The 20,892-nt window shown below is 38.7% G+C and overlaps 2 protein-coding genes and 1 non-coding gene across 3 annotated transcripts in view; 1 reads left to right on the top strand and 2 right to left on the bottom strand.

Annotated features, from left to right (window-relative positions):
* Nucleotides 1-20,892, top strand: part of LOC146465725 (solute carrier organic anion transporter family member 4A1-like) — a 291,465-nt gene that overhangs the window by 172,385 nt on the left and 98,188 nt on the right. The window lies entirely within an intron of this gene.
* On the bottom strand, nucleotides 43-5,658 carry LOC146465733 (histamine H2 receptor-like). The gene is made up of 2 exons (XM_085128235.1): nucleotides 5,461-5,658; nucleotides 43-1,343 (listed from the first exon to the last, which is right to left on the bottom strand). Exon 2 carries the CDS (start codon nucleotides 1,281-1,283, stop codon nucleotides 261-263), a length of 1,023 nt encoding a protein of 340 aa, XP_084984361.1. The 5' UTR covers nucleotides 1,284-1,343; nucleotides 5,461-5,658; the 3' UTR covers nucleotides 43-260.
* Nucleotides 6,416-6,488, bottom strand: Trnaa-ugc (transfer RNA alanine (anticodon UGC)). The gene has a single exon. It is a non-coding gene; the product is annotated as a tRNA-Ala (tRNA).

Here is a 20,892-nt window from a genome sequence, read left to right as displayed (position 1 = left end):
TGTTACGCGACCGAGTGGCATTCCATGACTTCCCCCATATACAGAGTTAGTTTAGTCTGACTCGTTTGCAACAGGCGTTTTTATTTTTACGTACGAAGGGCATTGCGTGACGGGACTAACATTACATGACCTCTCAAATAGCTGGTTGGTAAGAGACAAGAATTGCGTGAGAGTGTTAGGCCTTTTCACAAAAGTTCTTTTGGATGTCACGCAAGAACAGCGTTGCGTGACATAAGCAACATCACACGACTTATTTGTTATCACTTTGCCGTCACCTCGTTACCCGGCTTGGTAAGGAAAGAGGAAAGCTCTGTCTGTGGTACTTGATGCTTGGTCCTTTGAAACATTTTGCAGTACATTATTACCAGAGCTTTTCTAATCTCGGCGTTAAATAAGAACAACAGAACGGGGTCTAGTGCGGAGTTTGTGTACATTACGCAGAGAAAAATCTTGAAATAAATGGGGCTGATGTTTCCTTTGCCGAACTTGTGAACCGTTTGTACGACAAAGAAAGGAAACCAACAGAGAATGAAAATTCCGCCAATCACAGCTAACACAACAGCAGCTTTTAAGTCCTTCCGCCTTTTCTTGGTCTGTTGGCAAATTGGAGCGGCATGACTCTGAGAGTTTATTTGTAACGCGTGATAGCGCGCGATGAGGAAAATTTTCACGTACGACACGCTCATAACGATCGAAGGAATAATGATCACGAACAGCCACAAGGCTAGGAAAAAGTAAAGCACTTCTGAGGTGTAATGTTCTTTGGAGATCTTTCCGCTCCGGCAAATGGCTTCTTTTTCCCTCCACATCACAGGTGGTATGGCCAAACAGAAGCTTCCGAGCCAAATTACAGCTAAAGCGATTTTAGCCAAGAGTGGCGGCATCCGGTCAGCGTAGTTCAGCGGTGACGAAATCACGAGGTATCTGTTGATGGCGACCGCTGACAAGCTGAACACCGACGCCGCGCCAAAAAGCACCCCCAGCGGGGTGGTGAAGTAGCATATTGTATAACTCGGGTACCAGTTGCGGTCAAAACGTCCAAGAATTGTGGTGGGTATCTTCAACAAAGCGTTCAGGAAATCTGAAGTCGCCAGGCTCAGTATGAAGTAATAGTGTACCTTTTGCAGAAGTCGTCGCTTGATGATAACTGTCACCAGCAAACCGTTCCCGCCCAAAGCTATGATGACCAGGAAAAATAAATACGCTATAATGAAAACACCACTGACTGTCAGAGCGGGAGACTGGGGAGGAGTCGGCACCGTCGAGTTGTCCCAGTTAGTCATGGCTCTTTGACTTCAGTGTTCTAAACCGAGCAAAGGCCTGGAACCTTGGTGGAGATTTTCCTTAAATGTTGGAACAGAAAAAGAAATACACTTTATTGGTTAATAAAACAACTAAACAGTTCATGTAGTATATGTTTGTGACTCAATATATATCAGGAAAAACTGAACGTAAATATCTAAAGTTTTCGAGCTGTTAGTAGGCTATTCAGTAAAAAACAGTAATTAACTGTGTTTGCAAGGACCACCGCGACAAAATTAAATACCGGAACCTGTAGTGAAGGATCTAACCAACAAAAAAATTGTAGAACAAATAGTCTAAAAAAAGATTAAGGTAGATTTCATGGTCATGGAAGTATATTTTCCAATATTTCGAAAGGCACGTCCTTTCTTCTTCAGCTTTGCTTTTTTTTTTTTAGATTATTTATTAGGAGGCTGCTCAAAATTCGACCAGGATTTTACTGCTGGATCTCATTCACGCTTCATCAGTAATAACCAGACTAGACTGGCCGAAAAACCACTGAATATAATGTATATAGTAGTCAACTTTAGTCACATACAAATTACGGTGTGCTTATGCGCATTAGATCATACCGTATTACCGTGAACTCTGGGGACGAGATTGGCTGCAAATAACAGTAAACAATTTTTCGTGTAGCAGGTTGTAAACAAGCCAATGTAAAAAAGTTTCAAACTAATGCAGTTCTCCACTACAGCTCAATGACACAGATTGAATGACTTTCTTGTTCGGCTTAGGATTCTTTTAATTTGATGATTGTTCGTCGCAGACAAATTACCATATTTCCTGCACAAATGCTAAAACAACATAATTATGGTTCTCACTATACTGCACAATTAAAAACGTGCACTGACTGCATTACCGCTTTCACATGATAGGTAAGAAGTTGATACTCTATAATTACGTTAATGCCTTCGATTTTTCCATATTGAAGCTGTAGTGTGGCCTCAAGAAGCGAAACAAAAACCACATTTCCTAGTTTACTTATTTTCAACATGACATGTCGACATATAGCATGTCTTCTGTTTCCTAGTTTTACAAACCTTCTTAGTAGCCAATACTAGACCCTGCCCAACCGAAAACTCACTCAGAATTCAGTGTAAACGATCTTGGTGTTTCTTTCAGTTAACCTCAAAGTTGTCCTTCTTTTAGCGAAAACGACTCGCATTTAGTGAAGAATTCACTCCAATTGACAACATCAAAAGCTATCCTGCTGGGATTGTTGTGAAGATATCATTTCCCGACGAAAACCAGCCATTGCCTACTGATAACATCGAAAGAGGCCACTATTTTCGACACAAAATGACTAGGTTTCGTTGAATACCCGGCAGGGGGTCAAAGGACTGATAGCAATCTGCGGGTTATCTTTTGACCAAGTTTCCTCCAGGGAAATCTGGCGAAAAGAAAAGGTTCCGACTGGGATGTCTGATGTTTGGACAAAACACCATAAACAATTAAAACAATGACTTTTGATCTCTCCCGCTTGTTTTCCTTTTCATACTTGTGGCGTGGGTGGGAGGGGGCGGGAAGGGGGTACACCTTTATTAGCATAAGTAAATCAATGTTTTAAAGTTTTTGAAGTGTGCGTCACGATACTAAACTAAAAGGTGACATTGAAAGTTGATGACAGATGGAGTTTTGAAATTTTCGATAGGATATGGTATAATGTAATTAACAACAAGCGATTGCATGGAAAAGGAAAATACAACATACTGAGTGAGAGGACAAAGCTTTTAGAATTCGCTTCATTTACTGATTACATTTCCCTTCGTGCTTTCCTGGTGACAATACAATGCCAGGTTTTCCCAAGGCCTTTTGACAAAAGGGAAAAAGAATGGTGCCTATTTCCACATTTTTATTCCCTAATTCTTTGACCTTATCTGCTTACACTGTCCAAAAATAGCCAGCCAACCTTAAAAATTAACCAAGAAAGGAGCCTGTCCCCTCTGACGATTTGCCTTCGCTGGAAATTGGGTTTTCACCCTTACAAAGGTCTAGGGAAGGAAGACTTAGTAACACCAGGAGTCCTTAATCGATTGAAATCGATATCGGAAAACAATCAATATCGTAAACTGACTGCACTGAAGCAAGACAGTTCGAACCACGTGGGTTAGCCTTAGTTCCAAATGCGTGTTCTTTTGCACGTGACAACTTGTTATATAAGTACATAACTCGGTTACATAACAACTAGCGTATCCAGTCAGAACAGGTGCATAATTTGAAAATTATGCCACAAAAGTTTTCTATCAGTTTTGCATGGTTTGAAATCATAATGATGTCTTTGAAAAATACAAATGAGCATTGCAAAAAAAAAAAAATAAATAAATAATAATAAAAATAAAATAAATAATAATAATAATAATAATAATAAATAATAATAATAATAATAATAATAATAATAATAATAATAATAATAATAATAACAATAATATATGCACATTATATTTTTGTTTTGTATACACCAATGGGGAGAGTTTTTTGAGATTCTGGTTTGTTTGTTTGTCCTGCTTGTAAAAGCTTAAGAAGCGGTAGCCATAGCAATAATGGTAACTGTATTTGTTGACCTATGTTTAATCAACACAGTTCTTAGTTCCCGGAAAGATTGGCGTTTGTAGAGGGACCACACCTCACTTTTTCAACCGGCTATTTGGTAGTCTTCTCCGATACTGATCGATGTGAAATTTAAAGAAAAGAATTTTAAGAAAAATACTCCCCGATATCCGATGCTTGCGTCTCGTAAATCTGTTCTAATGTGTGCACCGGAGCGCTGAGAGAAGACGGTCAAACGCTGGAAATTATAACAAATAGCTTGAACTGTCCCGTTAACCCAAATTTATGTTCTGTTAAAGAGCAACATTAAAATAGCTATTTTAAACACTAGTTAAATTAAATTGTCTTCGTGCATATTTGAGGTGGCAATTCGCTCCAATTATTTCGTCCATTTTTGTTTCTGATTTTTGCAGGAATGAAACGCCAAAATTTTCAAGTGCAGATGCACATTAAAACACTAAAAGCATCAGGGCTCACTATCTCGCTCAGTTATATTCCGGTCGGTCTTCATGAAAAATCAAATAAGTATGCAATATAAGATAAAAATTAATAAAGTTCGGTATTTTCTGTGATCATAGAGGTACTGTATAATCGGAGTCAGGTACATCAGCTTTTGGACGGTGAGCATATATATTATGCCAAACTTTGGCGCTTTTAAGCCAAATACTTTTAAAATGTACAAAAACATTTGGTTGAAGATTAAATTCTGTTTTTTTTTTACTATTATTATTGAAAACTTCTTTATTTAACAATAGCGGCCGGAGTGGACATCTGCCCTGACCTTTAGCAGTTTGCGGTTATCTTTTGTTACGCCATTTCCATTTTCCTGCAGTACAAGTTGTTTTGACGGAGTTTTCTCAGGTTTCGATTTCTCCATTTTCACTGCTGAAATCGTAAAATTGAAGGTTGTCGCTAGTAAGGAACACTTCTTTGTTATAATAATGATCATTCTCAAAAGTCGTTGTAAAATTTAAATTGCACAAGCCATGTTGACACGTAAAAAAATTACATGAACGAGCATTGCAAATACTCGTCCATGGCCAGTATCTCAAGCTTGTCTCTCATGATCTAAAAAAAAAAATTTAGATTTCCATTTCTAAACTCAATTTCGATTCTGAATTTAAGGCCGACGGAAAAAACAGAATTCATTGAGTGTTAATTTATCTGCTTTAATGTTTTCGACCGCCGTTTGAACAATACTTGTGACTCCGTGCAGTTTTTCAGTATTGCTTCTGTTGTGGTTTTTTCTGTCGTTTCGAATCATGTTAACATGTAAAAAATTACACGGATGAGCATTACAAATTCTCGACCAGTCTCTCAAGTATGTCTCTCATTATCCAGAAAAAAAACCATAATTAGATTTCCATTTCTAAACTCAATTTCGATTCCAGCTTAATTTGAGGCCGTCGGCTTAATGTTTTCACCGCCGTTTGAACAATCTTTGCGACCCCGTAAGGTTTTCATCAGTTCTGTCATTGCCACGGTTTTTCTGTCTGTAAATCTGACTTAATGTAAAAAGCTACAGATACAGTTTGTTTACTCAAAGAATTTCATAAAAACAGCTGACTTAAAATGAGGGAATTCCATGAACAAGTATTCAGTGATTCCTACCTGTCGTAGTGGGCAGTTGCGTGTAGCGTTTAAGGTCTGTGGAAAGCGCGCTGTCTCCCAGACACTGGCAGCGAATTACGAACTTGCACCGCCTAATTGCGAAAATAAGCATAACAGGAAATTGAAAGAAACACTTTACTGAAAGAAAACTTAATCGGAATATCTTTTGAAGCCCTTTGGCATACAAAATACACTGCTAGAATTCTCAAAAGCAGTTCAACTAATTTATGGGAAAATCGCAAGTCTTTGCAGGTGTTTGCACAAAAGCTTTTTCGGTGAGTGAGCAGTTTACAGAAGTCTGCTTAAGGATGATATTGTTTGCAAACAATGCGATATGATGATTATGAGTATAACCTTTTTTGGGGCTAAAATTCTTTTATGTCGGAGTTAACGTTACCATGCAATATTTGTTATTTTTCAGCGCTCTTAGTTGTCAATGAAAATAAACATTTCACCATATGTTCTCGACCTCAGAGCTCTTCCCTTTGCGCATGACAAAAGGCTCTGGCGGTGCAGTGTTTCTGTGCATGCTTAACTTGGCATACAAAACAATGTACCGTCACTACCTTACTTGGAAAGAGTCATTCAGATTGTTAGAAGCGTAAGTACTGGAGTCGAGAATGGGAAAATTGGTCGCGGGGGTCCCCCGCGGAAAAATTGTTCTCTCCCCTTCGTTTTCTTTACTTTTTCCTCGGAAAATTGGAATTTCATCTTGTTGTTGAGTACATTATAAACAGTTTTTCCACTCAATAAATTTTCAAATGAACAGCTTCCAGCCAATTCGGTATCATGCTCCATAACCAACTATTATGCTATTCAATATCATCTACAAAGAAATCATAATAAAAAATAAAAACATTTCTATATTGCTAAAACTTAAATAAAAGAAAGACCCTCGCAGATTTTTATGCAACTTTTAAAAGCAGTTGCAAAAAGAAAGCCTGAAAAAAAATTGCGGCTTGAACGGGATTCGAACCCATGACCTCTGCGATGCAGGTGCAGTGCTCTACCAACTGAGCTATCAAGTCAACTGGGAACTGGTCATATTGTGAGTTCGTAATTTTCCCGTGAAGGATGAATAAATGAATATGAAGATATGAAACATATATTTGAACTGCGGGTGAAATATTAAATAGAAGAAAGACCCTCGCAGTTGTTTACGCAGTCCGGGGATGAAATTCAAAAGTGTGATCTTTCACGAAAGCTATGAAACAGTACTCTTTCTTGGCGCTGAAAGGCGGTTGTACCTTTCGAGTCTGAATCAAATCATTTAGTGTGACTACTCAAATGAAAGCCACATTCAATGGAACTTTCCAAACTGCTGCTTGTTTTTGAAAAAAGGCTGCAAATGATCTTTGTTTTCTCTTTGGATATTTTAAACCTGGACTCTCTTTAATGTGTTTACCGAATTCATTACGACGTTTCAAAACTCGCCAATGTAATGCTTTTGAGGGGCCAGATTCAAGAATTCTTACTAAGTTGTCAAATGCTTTGTTTTTAGTCGAATGCCACCCCAAGCTAGTTTTAAGGCACTCTACCTAGAAATAACCGGAAACAATAATCAAATTAAACATAACAGTTAGAAGGCAAAACAGCTGGCTATTTACAAGCGTGGCAGAGGATGGAGCTTAAACCCTGGACCTCCGGATTTCAAGTCCAGTCCCCTAAGGTACCATATAGTCACCCACATAATCCTAACCCTAACCCTCCATATAGTCACCTTACCTTACAATGAATTATATGCCAATCCTATTGCCATTCCAAAATAGACTATAATATAGACTGTTAAGAAACAATGCTGGTAGGTTGGAATTTTGCATTGTAATACTGACATTTTCAAATCGCAGGACTGAGTGACGAGGCAAATAGATCATTATTTTACACTCGAGTGCAAACTCTCCGACGGCTACCGAAGCCTGCCGAAGTTCTTCCGAGACTAATTGCTAAAAATTCGATCATCTAAGATCCCAAAACCCGTACCATAAAACTTCAGTGGACAGCCTGAAGTTTATTTTTGGAAGTTTTCGAACCTTCCTTTGAAGGAAGGCTTTTTGGAAAGAACCAAAGTATTTGTTTGAAACGTGTTTCTCTTTTTTAAATCATCATAGGATACAAAACAAGACATCATGATAACCTTTTCCCCTTGATATAAAATGAATGTCTGCATTATAGTTTGATCGCTTCCTGTAATTATATAATGATTTACTATATAGTTAACATTTCAAACTCTTTTCAAAACATCACATTAGGGCTTTCTCTGGAGTAATCGCGTAAACTATGCAATAAAATTTTGGATGTGATTAAATAATTATAAGCGTTATGAACCGCACGATTTGCGCCATAAGGAATTAAAGAAAAAAAATTGCCAGAATAACTACTATTCCGTTTAAAATTATATGCCATGGGCCGCGACAAATTACGATTAATGTTATCACAAGAAATATTATAAGTATAGTATTTATAAAGTCGGTACAGACCTTAAAATAACTTTTATTTGTATAGTGGATTGTCGCGGCTTATTTCAAAGAAATCTTCATTGTCGATGGACGGTAGATCGCAAAAAGGCAATCAGTTAAGGACTTGTTTTCTTGTGAGCTTGAGGTCGTGGGCTTTTAAAAACAAAGGCAACGCACTGATGATCATTGATAGACTCATGTCTTCAGAGCACTCAGAGACGACGAATTCTGATTATTAGTTATACTTTTGTGCTTACAATAACAATAGACTTAATTTATAAAGCGCTAAAATTTGTGCTTCAACAGCTTCAATTATTAATTACTTCGACCGCCGATTTGATTGAATCATTGTTGGCGAGATTAACTTTGACAGTGGTTTGCAGATACTGTTGAAATACGGCGAGTTAACTTGCGGGCGTGGATCTTGATATTTGTACCCAGATAGACGGTCAGAGATGTAGGCTTCAAGAAATACAAGTACACGTGCATTTACCAGAAACTGAGGTAAAAGTGTGTACGTAGAGCATCCGAACTGGTAATCGAAAAGTCGTAGCTTCGACTCCTGATAGGAGTACTCGGATTTCCTTTTTCCGAGCTTGCCGGTGTCACTCACTGAATAATACATCATTCTCAAATATGTACATATGCAATAAAATTGTTGTTAATTGTTGGTTGTCCAAAATTAACGTAACCCCCTTTCTACTTTAGAAAACATTTGTGTAAGGCTGGGTCCGCGTGAACGAAAAACGAGCGGTTGAAAGTAAAGCAATTGCCGGAGAATGACTACAAAACAGTGCTGTTGTTCGTTTTTACCAACCAAGTTGAAAATTAAGAACGCACCAACAATTTATCCTTAGATAATTTACTGTTCTACTTAAGTGAAAGCTATGGAAACGAGCTTCAGTAAATTTTAAGTGTGTAACAATGTAATCGACAATGTAATCACCTGGGATTTCGTCGCCGTAGTCCCTCTCTGCCCGGCGGCGAATGAATGTCACATTGGTGGTGCGGTGGTGTTTATAATAAACTCAAACGCCTTAAAAGGTTTCGTCTGAATTCACTGCTCGTAAATAAGCCACAAAGTGATCTGTTATCACATGAACATAGTGCTTACGTACTATGTTGAAATAATTATCATAACAAACCTTGCTGATGTACTCAGAACACGTCGCGAAAGCATGGTCTTTGTTTTTATTGAAATTTCGCTTGTTTTGTTTACGCAGGTAGTTTTATTAATTTTTAATGTTATTTCTTGTATCAGGTATGTCGCATCATTTGTATTTTATTTTGTATTTTTTTTAGCTTCTGCAGTAGTTTCCTTTATAGCCTCTTTAATATTTATGCAGATGATTTAATTTAAAAATTTACTGGATATAAACTGCGTTTGATGACTTCGTACGTCATGGCAAATGCACTCTTTCTACCGTTATAATTGCATCTTCAAAAAGAACGATTGAACGATAAATGCCAAGCAATATTTATTTTAAACTCTTTGCGATTCTCGTCAAAGAGATTATGAAAATCAGCAAAGCAATGAAGGCTGATTTTTTTTTTGCACATCAAGAAAAGGAAACAAAAGAAATTGCTAATTGTAAGAGTCAAGAGGACAGAACAAACCCTCCATTTTGTAGGGCTTTTTCAGTGTCAATGGTGTTGAAGTACCGTACCCTTTTTAACTCCTAAATTGTTACATTGTTTTACAAGTATTGGTTCTCTCTCTACCCAGCGCAAGAGGATTTTTGTCATGTCAACGCGTTCTTGATAATGTCGCCTGAAAGTCAAGATTCCATTTGTGTTTAAGCGTATTAGATAAACTTCATCATGTCTTTAATTTAAGTGGTCGTCTGGTTTACTTATTGATATATTGAGATATCGTGAGGCCCGTAATGGTTTGCAGGATTCTTAAAATAGTAAAAAAGAATGATAGCGATATTCGCTAATACAGACCTCAGGCTATTCATTCATTAAAGGTTTTTAGTTTTAATGGCTCTTTTCCAAGCTTGCTTATTACCAGTCGATTATTTGCAAATTTAATTATGCGCGCCTCAAACTTAAGTAAAAACATAAATTTTTTATACCCTTTCGTTATTCATTTGAGCCATATGAAAATAAGCTGCACTATTGCATCAAATTTTCTCTCACTCGCCATTATTCAAAACACGTCACGTGACTAAAACCTTTAGGATATCGTAGTAACTGCTAAACGATATCTTTCAGTCATCAGAGGTTTAGCTTTGCAGTCATATTTTCAGTATATACGCAAAATATATTAATCGACTGAACGCAGAGATTTACTGCAGCGAGCAAATGAGGGTGTTCACATAATGCCAGTTAGTATCGACAAGAATACACAGTACGTTTACATGAGCTGTTTCAAGTTGTATCCCGGTACAGCTATCGGGGTGAACTCGCACATGTCTCGTACTTACGAGACTTTGGATCGAATACGGGAGTAACAAGAGGCCAACCGGCGAGATGAACTCCAACCGGTATTTTGTAAATAGACAGAACTTTTTTTGGCACTGTTTTACTCCCAGAAAGAAACCCTGAGCCAAATGAATGAGATGTTTTAAGCCCTCAAAACTGATACAACTGAAATGAAACGAAAGTCAGGCTTTAAAAGTACTTTCCTATGGCGCTGACAATGTAGGAGGAGGTTCTTCTGTTGTGAGCCTGTTGGCAGTGGATGAAATCGTTTAAAAAATGATGTGGCCATGCAGTTAAAAGCTCTTGAACAGCATTTCCGGTGGTAAATGTTGACTTTACTAATTTTTTTTTTGTGGCGAGTGAAACTTGCCATTTCTTCAGTTCCAGTTTCAAACTTAATTGGATCCGGAAGTGTAGAAAATGAAGGCCAGAAGAACAAAAAAGTGTAAAATAATAATAATAATAATAATAATAATAATAATAATAATAATAATAATAATAATAATAATAATAATAGTTATTTTGTCAAGTATCTCTTTCACCTAAAAATTTCGTAACTGAAAGTATAGTTTTTTAGGGGAGTTCCTTTCATATAGCGATAACCTAGTAACTACGATATTGAAGAAACGTGTATGTATGTGTTTATAGTCCTCGAGCGCTATCCATTTGACTGGAAAAACTGGTCGTTCTGATGGGACAACAGAAGCAACAGTCTTTCCCACTGGAAATTTTTCGGAAAAAAGGAATAACTTCAGACGTATTCCTCTTTCGTCGTTTTTACCGAAATGCCCGGGCTAAACCATTCGCCTCATCACACTCACGTACCATGCTCCCTGGTAAGATACGCACTTTATTTACCAAAATTACCAATGGAAAGAACTGTTCCATTTGATTCCACAACGGAACAAACAGTTTTTTTTCCATTCAAATGGAAAGCGCTCAAGAATTACTGTTCCAAGCATTTGGCGGACAATTCTCACAGGTTTTTCCATACAGATTGAAAGCGCTCTGGGACTATGATACCTACGTGCAATATATATATATATATGAAACTGAAAAAAGGAATTTACATTTGTGCATGTGAAATGGTACCTCTTATGAAAAAGCCAAAAGAGAGTGAAATTTGTGGGTACTTTTTTGTTTGTAGTTTTTAACATCCATAAAGTATGAACTTGCACTTACTTTCATTTTGGTTGGCTCATCTATAACTTCCCTTTGCCTGAAACAACAATACTGATAAACAGTTTTTCAGTTCGCTGTCAGAATCCTTTTCTCTCAGCTCAGATGTTCTCGCCAGTGCTCACATCGATCGTTTGAAACTGAAACAATTTTTAGTAACTAGCACTGTTGACGCTTTGAACCAGTTGTAAAAGCACATCACAATCGCAGAACTTCTTGCGTGCTGTTTATGAGATTCAGAAATTTCAGCCGTCAAATACGGGATATGTTATTAATATTGATATCATACTAGTCCGTATCATTTCGAGATATCAACCACCACCGCTCCATTTAATGCCTGTTCGTACAGATACAATAATAACTCTCCGTACTTGCCAATTCGCTACAAGTCCCGTTATGCTGAGAAAAAACTTAGCTTACCTATAATTTCTTCCTCTAATTTAATTCGATTCCATCAAGACGACTAAAGTGGTCTTGAAGCCTTGATTTGAAGGTTTAAATTGTTTTATTGTCGCAATATTTAGACAGTATAGAAAACAAAAATAATGAGGTATGGGATTAACACGGAAGCTGTCATTCATCCCGCAAAAGCTCTGCTTTAATCTGGTTTTATGTAAAATAAAAAATGAAAAAACAAACACCGTTACCGCCAGCGCTAAGTAAAGTTATCTTTTCACGGTATTATTAAATATTTCTGAAAGCTAAAAGCCGCCGAATCATTTTACGATAACTGTGCGTGCCTCGCCTTCAAATGGGTCACAACCCGACCCGCATGAGAATTTCTTATTTCGTTAATGGGACTACTTATAACAAAACCAGTTCACTCAATGATAAAATTTGAACATGAATAATAATAATAATAATAATAATAATAATAATAATAATAATAATAATAATAATAATGATGATGATGATGATGATGATGATGATGATGATGGTGATGATGAGGAGGAGGAGGAGGAGGAGGAGGAGAAGAAGAAGAAGAAGAAGAAGAAGAAGAAGAAGAAGAAGAAGAAGAAGAAGAAGAAGAAGAAGTAATGGTAATAGGACTGAGTGGAGTACAATTCAGGGAGTAATCGGGCGAGTAATTTCAAATCGGCCGAGCGCGTAGTGCAAGGCCGATTTGAAATAGTCCGTGGGCCAGAAAGTGAAACCCTCCCCCCATCTCGGGATTTTTGCAGACATGTATCATTTTAAACCTCTACCCAAGGATATTCAAAAAATCGATGTTTGCACTTGATTGATTGGTGGGTGTGGCCGTACGGCGCCATTCTTTATTTTAATCAAAGTGCCACAGGCTACCCAACCCGGAATTTTACAAACAATCTTCGTAAAAGCTATTATCCATGGGATTAATACACAAAACTACGCATACTTACTCTTCTCCATCCCCTCTGTTAGATGATACCTCAACTTTGACTTTTAAGCTCCAAAGTTGACTACTGCGCATGTCACAAAGTTCATTCGCCCTGTGCAAGGGGTATATGTGAAGTGATGCATAAGAATTACTCATGTTTCCTTGCTGTAAATAAAACAGAGCAGTTACGCACCTTTACTAGATTTAGTAGATTGCAACCTCTTCAGATTCACTGGAAACAATCAGTATGATTTGCTTGTCTCTCGATGTAGTCACTGGCTGTGGTCCGCAACGTATTGACTTCTTATTGCTAGTCTTCATCAGGTGATTGGGTCGACTGGTTACGCGTTACCATCGTAAGCAGACCATTGTGCTACAAATAGTAAAAGTGATCAATGTTCGTCATCCAGTTTGGCCATGGTAAATTTAAGAACAGATCCGCGCTTTCAATTACAGCATCAGACATGTTGTCGTAATCGAGACTGCTGTCATGTTCATCGTCGGGCGTGACCAGGGGGCTGGCTATTACATCTGCCAGTTCTTGAGGCATCAGATTGCCGGCAGTCCAGAATATTTCAAGTTCTCCGTTATTGTCAATGGTCCAGCCATGTCCATCAGGTCCGGCCGGGGGGATACTTGGTGTTGGGTCGTCTGCTTTTCGTCCATATAAGAGTTTGATAGTTAACTCTTCGGATATGCATTCGTAGGCTCTCGCGACAAGGAGGAAGAAGACTTATATCCACTCCGTCGTAGCTTGTCATCACCATTCCTGGCTTCGTACTGGACCTCTCAATAAACTTTTCATGTCTTGGGTAGCTGATGTCAGCCGACTTGCTGCCATACAATAGCTATAGGCACGTAAACTTCTCCAGATCTTCAAATACGCACTACGTCAACAGATGTTCCCAAAGCATGGAATGTGAGCAGAAACTCGGGATGCTTTTTAAGGAGTTTCAGGGGCGTCACTTTCCCATTTCCTGCGAACGCGCTTGTAGTATCGCAACCAGTAAATGCGTGCAGGGCTGTGAGGGCAAGATTGACATCAACTCCGTGATCTCTTGCAACTGCATGGATATTCAAGAGACGTCACTTGTCACCCGTCGCTTGTTTACTTTGTTATACAAAAACCTCTTCCAGTCACGAGGAACTTTGGTAGACGGTCCTTTCACTAGGTGTGCCTTAGCAGAACCACTTTGAGATCGTTCTACTCCTTTAATTGAACAGGGATGATAGGAGTCCTTCACAAAGTCAACACGCTGTGCCCGTCGGCGTGGGAGCTGATTAAAAACACTTTTATCATGAGCCTGAGGCTCAGGGGACTGGTTTACCAGCTCCTATGTATTTGACATTAAATAAATTATCTTATCTAGCTCTCCAAATGTGCTTGGAAGGGAAACCATTGCCTGCTGAACCGCATTCCCGTCTATGATGTAGCAATCAAATGCCATGGTGGGTCTCTGTACCAAGTGCGATTTCTCTCCTCGGGAATGCATCAACTTCGACTTGTCAGTCTTTATCAGAGCACCATCTGCAGTAGCCAGTGCCCAAGGGACCTGGCCCAACGGATAACTCAGCACGTTTTCCAAGCTAACTTGATGCTCTAGCGCCAGTATTACCAGTTGCCCAAACACGTTTCTCTCTGCTGTTATTTCTATGTTTCTTCTTTTCTTTCCCCAGACCATTGATGATTTTGCTTGGGTAGCAAATGTTTTGAGATTCTGTTTCTTTACTGGAGAGTGAAAGGTGGTCTTCTTCTCTACTAGTCTTTTCTGGACAAATTCCCGATGGGCCTTCTTTCCGCTGTCATCAGCCATCAGTATGTCACTTTCGACATCTTGGGGCACAATAGCGCCGAATGAAAGACATTATAGCGCATCTTTGTTTTCGATGGTGAATGGATTAGTGAAATTACTAATGGTTTGTAAAACACTGCATGTGTCTTGATCGCTCTTCACAATTTGCGATCCTCTCACTTCCTTGTGCGATGTAGCCTCCTGGCTGTCCATACTTGCAATCTCTTTAGTCGCTTGCAGATAGCTCGTTCTTGTGTGCCGTGTACGACACCATCTGCAGTACACCGAATGATTCCTGTTAAAACCAACAATACCGCCGTGAGGCGGTTGATTGTTTGCTCGATGGTGATGTCAACATTGTAGCTGGATGATGGTACATCCGATCTGTTGACACTGAAGCCATTGCGTTTCAACAATTCCTCCGCTCCGGGATGTGAATTTTCCAGGTTTAACATAATTACCAGGTAGAGTGTAGAGTACCTTGCATAGTTGGGATGATCGAGGCTAAAGAACAAGCTGTACATCTTTGAAAAGGACTGATTTATCGACTGAGGTGAGATTATTTGCTATAATATCTAATTGTTATATAGATGTAATACATTTAATCAATCATGAAATATCTTAGCAAATGAAAGAAAGCAGCATCAGAGAACAAAAACTTACCTGTCCGCTTTTCCAAAATGGCTGATTAGAAATCCGACTGTTAAAGGATTATTGGATGGCCGAAAACTGAGCAATGCGTCTTGGGAAGCCGCATGAAAAGTATTTTAGGCACTAAATTGTCGGGCGAGGTTTTTTTTGTGCCAGATCTCCCCCAAATCCCTTGCAAACCTTGAACAACTGTAGTTTTGTTTAAATTTATTGGCATTCCCTAGAAAGCGTAGTAATCATCTCGGGTGCATATTTAAGACACCAATAGCCACGAACTATCGTGGAAAGCAGTTCCGGTGCTTAATAATGCCGCGTTGTTTACGAAATTCCCACATTTAATAAATTTGAGTGATTATGCAGAGTTTCTGTGCGACACGATCGTATACATAATCTTATACAGTATAGGTATAAGCTGAATGAAATTTGTGACATGCGCAGTAGTCAACTTTGGAGCTTAAAAGTCAAAGTTGAGGTATCATCTAACAGAGGGGATGGAGAAGAGTAATTATGCGTAGTTTTGTGTATTAATTCCATGGATAATAGCTTTTACGAAGATTGTTTGTAAAATTCCGGGTTGGGTAGCCTGTGGCACTTTGATTAAAACAAAGAATGGTGCCGTACGGCCACACCCACCAATCGATCGAGTGCAAACATCGATTTTTGGAATACCCTTGGGTAGAGGTTTAAAATGATACATGTCTGCAAAAATCCCGAGATGGGGGGAGGGTTTCACTTTCTGGCCCTTGGACTACGAAGTCCTATTACCAATTAATTGTGCCGATAACAAATGCGAGAATCTCAGTCTTGGAATATTTATTAACGTAAGAAATAGATTCCAAAGCAAAAAAAAAAACCGACTGGTTTCTTTAATTTCAACTTTGGATGTGGAAGCGTAGTGAAGTTTCATTGGCTAGTGGCATTTGCTGCTTGTTTTTCATTGGTTCTTTAACTGTCCGATTTGACCTGTCCGATTACAAGCTTCTAGTAATCGGACAGGTCAAATCGGACAGTTTTGGAGTTACATAGCAAAATTAAGCTATAAATATGGGCTGTTAAAAACCAATCATATTCAAGCATTTTGTTATTGACACAATTATAATAATAATAATAATAATAATAATAATAATAATAATAATAATAATAATAATAATAATAATAATAATAATAATAATAATCAGGAAATAAAAAAACCACAAAATTAAAACAATAATAACAATTTTAAGAAATTTGTCCTCATTAGGAAACTGCGACACACTGAAAAACAAAAGGAACCGTTAAAGTGAAGGATTCCAAAATAAATGGAAAATTAATAAAAGCCTGTGCTGCAAGATAATAATGAAGTCAGATCATATAAAATGTCGTTTAGTTTTCTCTTAAATATTGAATTTTATATAAACTAAAGTGAACTCTGGGAAATCAACCTCTGAAAACTGCTTTATAAATCTGTCGAATAGCTCAGCAGACAGCTGTCCTTATCTGCCCGAAGGATATGCACGGGCAATAGGCTATGCGCATGCGTGTGCGGTATGGTCTGTCGACTGACGCTGTCATTGTCTCCAGTAAACATGATTGCGTATTTCGTGCGTCGAGGCGGTGTGAAGATTAGTCACATGGTGCGTAGAAAACAATCGAAATCTTGCTGGAGTCTACCACACGTTTTGCGGGCAATGGCGCACGAGAACGTGGTAATGTTCAAAGCGGCCTAAGGTAGCAGCAGATTACGAGAAAGAAGATATAAAATGTCTTACATTGATCCAGAGCAGTGTTTTTTGGTCTTCTTGAACCCAGGGAGGATTCCGCCATCCTTAGTAAGGTGATCTTACACGTGACGATTTTTAACGCAACACTGTTGCCTTAAAAAATAATATCGTGAAACTTCCCCTCCCGTTTCTTTCAGCCTAATACCTACCTCCTCGGTGGCACTTCCTATTCTCCCTAATCTTTCTCTGCTTTTACAAATACAAGATGGCGGCTATTAGTCTGTAGCACTCGTCCAAATAATACGCCTGCATTGCATGCTAACAAGTCATGCATAATGGCAATAATCACCGTATATGAAATGTATTGAGGTACACACAAATTCTCCCTACAAGGACCAACAAGTATCATACGAAGTCTATGGACAATAGTGACGAGAACTGAACATACATCAGTTGATATTGTCAATCGGACGGAAAGTAGGATTACAAAGTACGAATTAGGGCATATACTTCATGGTAAGGTGAAGGCCTAATGCGCCTACTGGTGCGCAGAGAATTGATGATGATGATGATGAAGGTCAGGGTGACTATATGGAGGGTTAGGGTCAGGGTTACCTTAGGATTAAGGCTGGTTTCCATATGATCGCGGATCGCAGATCACAGATCGCAATAAGGTCTGCGATCATATGGAAACATACTTCTGTGGTCGTCTGCGATCCTGCAATCACGATCGCAGACGATCGCAGGAAATAGAACATGGTTCTATCTTCTGCGATCGTCTGCGATCGTGATCGCAGGATCGCAGACGATTGCAGAAGTATGTTTCCATATGATAGCAGACCTTATTGCGATCAGCGATCTGCGATCCACGATCATATGGAAACCAGCCTTTAGGGTTATGCGGGTGACTATATGGTACCTTACCATGAATTACTAATCCTTCTTACAATGTCGGACCAGAATTTGTGTTAGTAATACGGTAGCCAATTTACAGACTTAGCTGCGATTAAACTAAAAAATCTAGAAGACGTTTAGGCAATTACTTTTAATAGAAAAATGAACTGATAAAAATAAACGACATTTTTACGGTGACGGGTAAATTCCAATCATTGCCAGCATTTAATATCACTACTTTATAATTCATTTAATATAACAAACACGGGAAAGAGTGTTTCATCCAATTTCCAAATACCGAGAAGTGGGTTGACCAACTTTAAGGTGTTTGATATAGCTTCTTAGACCATAAATAATACGATATTTTCACCATGGCGCCATTTGATTACAACTAAGAAAAGTGACCTCTCTCACTCGGCGGCCATGTTGAGTCTCAGGAGAATAAAAAGCTTTGTTTTTGCGCGGCTAGCCTCGCACTGGATTCTCGTGTGGGCGAGGCTTGCCGTGCGAAAACAAAGCTTTTTATTCTCCTGAGACTCAACATGGCCGCCGAGTGAGAAAGGTCTATCCTTCAGTGTTTTGTTTTCTCGTGCTAAATAGAGCTATTGTTCTTCGCTTTCCACGGGGATTACGAAATTTGAATTTGAAAAGGAAAACGAAATGAATTCTGGTAGTTGTAGTAAAATGAAGTGAAAATGTCCTGTTCTTGGAGAAAATTAAGCAAAAGTTCACCAAATTTTATGATAAATTAAGATCACATTTCCAGACCTCCTTCACGGTAGTGATTTCCTTTGCTCTCTCCTCACGAATAATTAATAAGTCTCAGAAATTCTATAGGTCACGAGAATAAAGGAGTAAAATGACTCGATATTCAAACAAATTCTCCCAACTAGTACATAAGAAATACATTAGGAACAGTGAGGAGATTGCCTGTGTCGATATTGGGGCTAAAAACGTTCACGGATTATACGAGCAGAATTACTGTTCTTATTTGTCGGTTGATAGCAAAAATTCCATCAAAGTTTAATGAAGCTATACCAAATACATATCATTTTAAATCAAGATATATTGGAAACAAATCCAAAAATAATGGTTGCGCGAAAACCGTCGCGCAGATCATGGTCGCTGAAAATCTTTGCCGTCCCGAGCGTGGAAACTTTAATTTGTCACTCGGTGAAAAATGCCACCAGATACACTGGCTGAAACTGAACTGGCTGAACTGCAAAATTCTGCCGGACGTGCATGGAGGTTATGATGGACTGTACAAGATTCAGATAACTAAATATAATTAGAATTTAGAATTATTTACCTTTTCCAGTGATGATTCGTCGCCTGTTTTTCGCCTTGATATAAATTATTTGCTGATTTATCGATCGTTGCTTCATAAGGGTTAGACATCAGTCCTGTGCATGTTATCGCTCTGACAGAATAAAAAAAATCAACTCTTCTAAACAGTCAATATTTATCTTGCAGGCACGGTTTAGACGCCGTACTTCACATGAGCCGAATCGAATTCGAATTAGACCGACCCAAATTATGAATCCCGGCTGTATTGATTCAGATGCCAGTAGCCGCAATTAATACACTGAAGCATATTATGACTGAAGAAAATTGCAGATTTTTAATAATTTATGCATTTGATTCGGCCCGAAACCGCTCCATAGCCGTTATTCCTGGCTGAGCCTGGCGGGAAAAATGGCTGAGCCGATCCGAATCAGATCGACCGTTCTGAATTGATTCAGAAGCCGTACTTTACATGAACTTAATTCATTGAATTCGATTCGGCTCATGTGAAATACGGCGTCTGAACCAGGCCTTAATTACTTATGCAGGTGGGCTGCCAAAATCGGCTCCGATTTGTGCCTGAAGAAAAATCAAATGTTATTCTCCTTGTTCTAAAATCTGAGGAAAATCTAGCTTACAACTAGACGCTCCTTAGCAATACGCGTCGCTGAGAAAATTATAAACTTGATGCGGAGCAAAAGTCTATAACGGATTTAAGATTTTCAGAGGAGTTTACGTTTCCCATTAAGTGACAAGTATTCTCAATTCTCGACTCATTATCTTCCCGTACAATAGAAATTTGTGCACTATTAACAGCAGGCGGTTTAGCAATTCCAAACTTTATATCCAATACATGGCGCTTAGAGAGCTAGGTCGTTCACTTCTCACTGGTTGCCGTAATACTCGTTTTGAAAACGTGCATGGTCGGAAACCCTTTTCACGATTTTGCTTTGCGTGTGAATGGAAAAAGTTTTCTTTAAATTCTCGATTCAAGTAAAAAACATCTTAAGTTTGAAATCTCCCGTTTTAATACTGTGAGAAGAAAAAGCAACCACCGAACAGGCAGATAATTCTCAAAACAGTGGCTGTTTCTTTAGTAATAAAAAGCGAAAAATGAATCTGCTTCTTTTGAAGGCGTTTGGATTCGAATCCCGTTCAAGCCTGAGTTACCAACTCACAAAATAACCAGCTCCCAGTTGACTTAATATCCATGTTAGTTTAAGGTATAATCTGAAGCTGCGCTCTGCTCGACTTTTATATAATTTTGCCATTCACCTCTCAAAGTAAAATATATCACTTGTTGTCTGAATGGTTGTGACGATGATTTACAGCTCCCTTAATTTTCATCCAACGCGACTGGAATATGACGTAGAATTGGGTCTTACTGAATGAGTACTCACGGGCCCATTTACGTTCCTGTCCAGCCCCTCCCCTATCATTTCCTGTCATTCCCCTTCAAAGTCATCCTCAATCATTCCTTCTTAGTCCTTCCCAAAGCCTCTGTACTCACGCCTACCCTGTATTGTCGCTGTCGCCTGTCAAGCTGTGACTGGCCAGACAAAGGACAATTGGAACAGCAGTCCTTTCCTTGCAGCATATTTTGAAAGATTACAGAACAGAGTCTGTTTGCAATAATCCCCTTCTTATTATTATAAACACGGTCTAATTCTGCAAACAAGTAAAATAATTTC

Source organism: Pavona decussata, unplaced genomic scaffold (assembly GCF_977016875.1).
Source record: "Pavona decussata unplaced genomic scaffold, jaPavDecu1.1 SCAFFOLD_155, whole genome shotgun sequence".
Taxonomy (NCBI): domain Eukaryota; kingdom Metazoa; phylum Cnidaria; class Anthozoa; order Scleractinia; family Agariciidae; genus Pavona; species Pavona decussata.
Note: the sequence above shows the minus strand (reverse complement) of the source record. Positions and strands in the feature narration are given on the sequence as shown.